This window comes from Lipophrys pholis, assembly GCF_963383615.2.
Source record: "Lipophrys pholis genome assembly, chromosome: 6".
Taxonomy (NCBI): domain Eukaryota; kingdom Metazoa; phylum Chordata; class Actinopteri; order Blenniiformes; family Blenniidae; genus Lipophrys; species Lipophrys pholis.
The window spans coordinates 33,022,426-33,030,360 of record NC_137629.1 but is presented as its reverse complement, the minus strand read 5'-3'; the positions used below and the strand labels follow the sequence as shown (position 1 = coordinate 33,030,360).

Below are 7,935 nucleotides of genomic sequence, written 5' to 3'. Positions count from 1 at the left end.
GCATCTCCATGGCAACAGATGCTGATCTCCTTCAATCTCCATTGCTCTCCTCCATGAGGTGCCTCTCTCATCCGCTTTGTATGGGGGAAAGAATTCCGCAATTTTTGGAGATATATTCGGAAACAGTTAACCTTTAACATCCCAAAATCTAATTGAGCGGCTATTGGATGATGACAAATCATCCCTCAAAATGTTATGCAATTTGGGTGAGAAGTTTTTGCGAAAAGTCTGTAAAATACATACAAACCAACCAGTAAATAAATAAATAAAAATACACGCAGACGTACACATAACTTTCTCGGCCAACTTTGTTGGTCGACAAGCTTCAGTTGGCGAAGGTAATAAACAAATAAATAAATGCATGAATGTATCTTCTACCACTATTCATCAATTAATATGCTGCTGTGAATACTACTACTATTAGTACTACTAGTACTGCTACTTCTCTACTACTACTATAGTACAATTGCTTGTACTATGACTGCTACTATTACCACTACTACTGCTGCTAGTGCTATTACTACTACTATAGTACTATTACTTCTACTACTACTACTATCACTATTTGTAGTATCAGGCTTCATAATCAGCAAATGCAATTGTGTGTTTGTATACTTTCATATAATATTATATACAATAGGCTTTTTTTTTAAAACACTATGAAAAATATTAAACATGAGGTGTAATATTTATCAATGTGTGTTGATGTTCCTGGTAATGTGGGAGAGTTTGTTTACTGCTGAAACAAAGCAATTTCCTGTAAAGAGTCAGTTCTATTCTATTCTATTGTAGTGTATTGTATTGTACTCTATTATATTCTATTGTACTCTATTCTATTCCATTCTATTCTGTTCTACCCTAGTGTTGGCTGCAGGACATCAAACCCTTAATCGTAGCAGCAGCAGGAGCACTAGTAGTAGTACTAGTAGTAGTAGTAGTAGTAGTAGTAGTAGTAGTAGTAGAAGTATTAGTATATTCTTTGAAAATAGGATCTCAATCACCAAAAACAAATCACAGAGAGAAATACAAACAACTCAGTGATGCAGAGCACAAATAGAAGCTTTTATATAAGATAATTATTTTGAGTATACTTATGTTTCGGTCCTCCACAGTAAATTTAGATTTTTCACTTTTGTGGTGACTGTCTGACTGAATGTAGGTAAAAGTTTTGTGAAAGATGGAGTCTAAGGTTCAGCTCACGGTTTCAAACATCACAAAACAAATGTTTGATTGATTTCAACAACGTGATGATGTCGTTTTAAATCAAATACACAGTAAATTAAATTAAAGATTATGAAGTTTGACTAAAAATAGGTGAGTCACCTCACAGCCACGTGTTTCCTGAGACCGGAAGTCCCGCCCCCGTTTTTAGGAACAGATTCCCTCTGCTTGATTGGCTGGAGCAGTTTGCCGACGTCTATAATTGGCTTGTTGGCCACGCCCCCTCACACACGCGCCACGCTCACGACACACGTCACACACACCCCGCTGTGGAACCCAGTGGAACAGTGGAACAGTGGACATGCCAGGTTCGTGATGTATTTTTGACTTTATTTGCAGCGGGGGTGTTTGTATTTGAAACGTTTCCTAAGAAAAGTGTGTCACTGCTTCTTTAAAGACGGATTCTCCCCCAGAAAGGGTTTTCCCCCCTGAATTATATAATTTAAATTACTCCTGTTCAGATCATTTGATTCTTTTACGTAAAGTCAAAGATGGGAAAAGTTTATTTATTTCACTTACATCAGGTAAAATAACTGTTGAACACACCAACATTATCAAGGTGACAAAGTTTTCCCTGGATGTTGGTAGTAACTCATGTAACGCAAATAATTGAAGTTTTGTTTATCAGTGTGAAATGACAGGGGGGAAGTATTGAACATGAAGGAAGGGAGACTCAGAAAAGCATGAAAGCCCAAACACCAGCTGAACTCAACCAGTGATAATTAGAATGTTAGAATAGTTCGAGTGTCGGTCTGATCCGCTCTGAAGAGACTGAGGGAGAAACTCTCCATGGGGAAGTTTGCATGTTTCCCCTGTGGGCTTGAGGGAATTTCTTCAGTGACCTGCCACAGCTCAAATAAGTGCTGATTGTCCCGGATGAGGGGATTTTAGGTTGTTGAGTCAGATGAAGGATGATCGTGTCCAAAATGGTCTTCATGTCAGTTTTGTTTTAGTCAATCGAGACAGTTAAAGTAACTCAAAGCAAACTAATCACCTGATTCAGTATATTTTCTTTATTCTGGCTGCAGGTTTCCTATCTAAACACTGTGACACTACTTTCTTATTATAATCAATAGTTTTACACTCAGACTTTGCAGTGTTGGATATTCTTGAGGCTTTAAAGTTAGTTTTCTTTTTATCTTTTATTGTTTAAGATGTAAAAGAAAGGAACAACGCAGGAGCAGTGAAGTGACAGTTTTGATTCCGAGATTATAACAGTGAATCTTCCCCTCCTTACTCCTTCACTCTCACTTCTCATCCACCATTAGTGTTTCCCTTTGACTTGTTAATTCCAACAAAATGATCCAGACCCCCCCTCACCCCCCCCCCTCATCTCCCCCCCCCACACACACACCTTTCATACATTTGCTCCTCCTGCATTAGAAAATGTTCTTTTTTTTTAATGCTTTAATATGAACCACTGTCGTACTGCACTGTTGTGTCTGTTGCTGTGAGGACAGACTCTTTCTAACGGTTTCATCTCATGTGTTCATGTGTTTTGTTGCAGCTCATTAGTAGAGTTTCTGCTCTGATGGTTACTGCTGCATCTCTCAGACTGTTAATCTCATTTTGTTTTGCCGGCGCTTGTTTCTGTATTCCGTCTATATCTGTATTGTGATGAGGTGATATATTGTGCAGTCGTTGTAATCGTGTGATTGTGTATCCTGGTGGGTTTGAACTTGTTTCTATGTGTTTGTGCCGGAGTCAGATAGAAAAGTGACCCCCCCATGGAGATGTGACCTACGTTTCAACACCTTACATACATACTAAAGAAATAGATGATATAACGTTAAAATAACCATGGGTCAATATTCTATAGCAGGGGAAAGTGACATATGTCTCCTATTTAGTTATGAAAATAATAAATGCACAAAAATAAAAATGTACCTCTCACATGTGTAATAACCAATATACCTTTAGCATTGTTTAGTCTTAAAACTTAATTTTAGGAAGTAATTAAGTTTATATTTCTATTTTGTATACACAGACTGGTAAACGTCATTCCTGTGTGTGATGGGATTTAGCCTTATTTTGAAATTGTACAGTATATATGAAAGGAAAGATGAAATGACACACGAAAGCAGTGGCTTGTGACGTATAACAACTAATATTTATGTTCAATATCTACATGAGAACATTCTTATTATCAAAAGGTCAAGTTTCATATCAGGTGTGTGTGTGTGTGTGTGTGTGTGTGTGTGTGTGTGTGTGTGTGTGTGTGTGTGTGTGTGTGTGTGTGTGTGTGTGTGTGTGTGTGTGTGTGTGTGTGTGTGTGTGTGTGTGTGTGTGTGTGTGTGTGTGTGTGTGTGTGTGTGTGTGTGTGTGTGTGTGTCGCCTGGATCTGCTGAGGAGGCGCTGAACCATTAGACATGCTGCAGTGACTACAGAGAGAGGAGGGGGAGGAGGGGGGGAGGAAGGGGGGATGTGAAACGGTAGAGAAAGAGATGAGGACTGGAGAGGGGGGGGGGGAGCGAGATGTAGAGATGGAGGAGCAGCAGGGCGGAGGGAGGTGAAGACAGATGGATGGAACCCGAGCAGTGAAAGGTGGGGGAAGAGAGAGAAGCTGAAAGAGGAGAAGAAAACATCAGATATGAAAAGAGGAGTGAAGGAGTGTGCAGCCGCTTGAGCTCCAGACACTCCATGCTTTTGCGCTTCGACACGTGAAAGAATGAAGTGTGAAATTAAATAAGCTCACTCTTGATCCCCCCCCCCACTCCTTTATTTCCCGTCATGAGAGGCATGAAATATTCCTCCAACGTTGTTTATTCTTTCGGGCGTTTCTTCTCTCCCGTCTCTGTTTTGCCGGTTCTCCCTCGCTCCCCGGGGACCCCTGCACTGTCTGCTCTGCTCTCCATCCTTATTAAGAGATGCTCCCACCATGTTCTCTGCTCCTCCGGCTCCTCCGGCTCCTGGGGGGGGGGGGGGGGGGGGGGGGGGGGGTGCTGGAGGTGTTTTGGAGGGAAGCTGCCGTCGGCCTCGACTCGGCGTGTCTGCAGCTTCTCACAGCGGCGACGCCAGAACAAACCGGACCGGCTCTGTGGTGCCGGAGGCTTCAAGCGAAGGCGTCGGGAAGTAATTCACCCCAAATAAATTAAAAGGACTGAGAGAATTAAAATGTCTTGAAAGATGCCTCATAAAAAGAACAAGAACAAATCTAAGTATTCCTCCTGTTTCTGAGTTGCACCACCGACAGTGAGGAGGTACCAGATCTACTTTAATCACATCTACAATAATCCCTCCAAACGATCACTGCTGCAGACGTGAGTTGAAATATTACCTCACAACGCAGTCCTGCATATTCCGTGTACCGGTCAGTTTAAATTCATGCTTGACTTGAAATTTAAAAACGAGACATTTTGAATTCAGAACCCTCCTGGACCAAAACCTTAAAATCGGACTTGTTGCTGAAACAGAAAATGATTGTTGACCTAAAGAATCTTTTCTACTGAAGACTGAAGCTTGTAATGATATTCATTCAGGGAAAACCACGGAATTAATGTCGACTCAGCACACAGACTATATTTTATTATAACGTCCTTTTAGCTTAGCATGAAACATTGTCTCTCCAAAATCATTAAAATCATTAAAACATTAATAAATTAATAAACATCTAACATCAGTCTGGGTTTTGTTAGAGTGCAGGTCCACCACTTTGAGGAAAAATTAAAATTACTGCATGAACAAAGTGGCCATAATATACTGTCACACACACACACACACACACACACACACACACACACACACACACACACACACACACACACACACACACACACACACACACACACACACACACACACACACACACACACACACAGGAGAGCCAGGGAAAGAGAGAAAGAAGATAAATTAATATTTCAGCAGTATTTCCTCCAGCTTTAGCGGTTTGGAGGCTCCTGGTCAGCCAACATGGCAACCCTGCTGTTTAGCTGCAGAATTACCTCTGTGGTCGATAAATTCAGCTTTTCAAAGTAAAGCTAATGACTTTCACTTTCTCAATCAGCCGTTAGGGAACTCTTTAAAGTGAAACTTTCTACCTTAATATTATTCCACGGGTACTGTACTGCTCTGTGGTCACGGTGCTGCGCCGCGAAGCGAGTTAAAAAAAACAAGAAGTAAACAAAACTGTTAATTACGTTTCAAATCAATTAAATTAAGGCAATATTTTTGACAGCACTTATTTAAACTAAACATTTATGACAGAAAATGTCAACAGTCTCAACATAAAGCAAATTTCAATGAAACCTTCGGGTGCAAAATGTAGTGAAACGTCCCAGAACCCTTCTAGCACTGTTGCATTATGGGGGTTTCTGACAGCGTGGCGTTGAGCCTCACTCAGTTTTCCAGCTTTCATGGCAGCGTCACCGATTTCCCAACTCGAGTCTCAGTCTTGTTTAAAGATTTGTTTTAAAAATAATCCATGTCTTCGTAGAAATGTTCACCTTTTCCTGGGTAGTTTGGCCGAATCGGAGCTTCTCCTGGTTCAACCTGCTGTTCACTGAAACTCCTGCATTTCTTCACTAGAAATATTGATAGATTAGATGTTCGTCAGCGTTACACCACGATTGGCGAATGCTGAATCTCCATAGAGACTTTAATGTTTGAATAAAGAAATATCCTCCAAACGTTTTGAGATTATAGAGATCTCTATGAAGGCCTTGAGATAACGTTTAGCTGCTGGACGAGTGTGAGTGTATAATTGTTATTATCGTTTTTCATAATAAGGTCAATATAACCAGATTTTGGGTGTTTCAGTGTCTTCAGTGCAAATTGAAGCTGAAGTCATAGTATCGTCCCTCAGCAGATTATTCCCGCCGCTGCCGTGACTGTGACATGATTAATGCTTCGGCACGGGAGCTTCCCATTGGCTCTGATACGATCTCACCCCTCGCTTGGTTTTCTGGTGCCGAGGTGAAACGACGACCCGACCCGACGGCTGTGTTTCCGTCCGCTGGGCGTTCTCATTGAGCAGCGGGTTTCCTGTAGTTTAATTCTGGAAGCTGAAATGTTTTGGGTCCAGTTTTGTAAAAGCCTGAAGAAATAAACACTGCGTACACGTTTTTCATCACGCTGAACAATCTCATCTGCTTTTTCTTTATTCTCCAGGATTAGTGCAGCTCAAGCTGAGTCGTCTTTATTTCCTGGGGTTATTCTGAGTCGCTCACTAACGTGATCATTCAGGCACATAAACACCAGAGTTCACCCGCTTCTTTAATTCACGATTTAACTTCTTTCTGTTTAAGTGGCGGAATCAAGTCCTTTCAGTTTTCTTCTTGTGTATTTGGACTCGGTGGATCCGGGGAAATTAATAAATCGGACTCATGATTCCTGATTCAGTACGAGGTCTGCCGCTCCTGATATTTTTACTTCCTGTCAGCTGTAGATTTTCTTTCAATAATGTGTAGATTAATAATTTGCCTTCTTTGTCTCCAGAAGGTTCCTACCTTGTATGACGACTCAGAATATTTCCAATAAATAAGAATTACTTTGATTTGGTGAAGTCGAGATTTCCATTTTTAAATTTCTTTATCGAACATCTTTTCTTAATGTCGCGGTTCTTCTTAGCACCTCGTTCCCATTCGCTGCTCTGAGACTCCAATCACATGGCAGCCAACAGCTAATCTGCCTTTTTTTTTTAATCTTAGTGTGTGACTCATATTTGAACCAGATTCACTTCTTTACCTTTTGATATTTGACCACTGTTGATTCAGAGTGGCGCCCTCTGGTGGATTTACTCCCAATCGCTTATTCCAAAGCATTAGACTAATTAAGTATATAGACGGAGACGTTCACGCTCTGCAAAGCACACATATCTGTTTAAGTGTGTAGATGAAGCTTATATTAACTTTAAAATGGACCACTGCAGACCAGGACACATTTATTTCTATTTTCTTCTGCTTCTAACGTCGATCTCGAGGAGAAAAATGTGTATTTGCTTCCTGATATGTCTCATCGTAAAGAAATAATCTGTATTATTCACTTAAATAATAGTGGGCTTAATGTTTAATTTTCAGTAAATCCTGCCGCTCTCTGGCGCCCCCCAGAGGAGACCTGCACCACACTTTGATTTAAAAAAAAAAATAATAATAATAATAAGTTCTGCATAGAAAAGAAAGGCTCTTTCAGATAATCTAGGGTGGAGGTGTGAGCGGGGTGGTGGTGTTAATAACAGACATTCAAGGTCCTGCATCAGCGATGAAAACAGTTTCTCCCCCTCTGACTTTAACGAGTCGCCCGGTGGCGGTTTGTGACATTTACCAACAGCCGGTATGTGATGCAACGTTAACCACCCTGGTTTAACGTGTTAATGTTCCCGTTGCAGTGCTTCACATTCAAACAGAAAAAAAAAAAAAAACCTGTAGTAGTTTGAGCCCATTAGAATATTGAATAAATAATGCAAAGATTCATAAATAAATATGCTTCTTTAGTTTGATATCTTTTTAAATACGACTGTGTGACGGAGAAACTGATTTATTTAATGAATGAAGCTGAAAGATTAATTAGACAATTTGTTCTTAGTTTTGGTCTCGATGAAAGGAAATATTAACCGTATTTAAATAAGCTGGATAGTTGGTTCACTAATCAGTTTATCTGAAAGGGAAATGAAACAACTGCTCATAAAGATTAAACTCTAATACACGTGATGACACTTTTTAAAGCTACTAATTCATTTTAAGGTTTATTTTTATTTTATTTTTCTGTAGTCAAATTAAA

General features: G+C 40.2%; 1 protein-coding gene across 1 annotated transcript in view; it reads left to right on the top strand.

Annotated features, from left to right (window-relative positions):
- Positions 1-1,482: 1,482 nt before the first annotated feature.
- The window catches only part of ctbp1 (C-terminal binding protein 1), a 33,725-nt gene continuing 27,272 nt past the window's right edge, over positions 1,483-7,935 (top strand). The window contains exon 1 of the mRNA XM_080465678.1: positions 1,483-1,529. Within this exon, the coding sequence (XP_080321804.1) occupies positions 1,523-1,529 (7 nt within the window). The 5' untranslated portion in view covers positions 1,483-1,522. The remainder of the gene's footprint in view (positions 1,530-7,935) is intronic.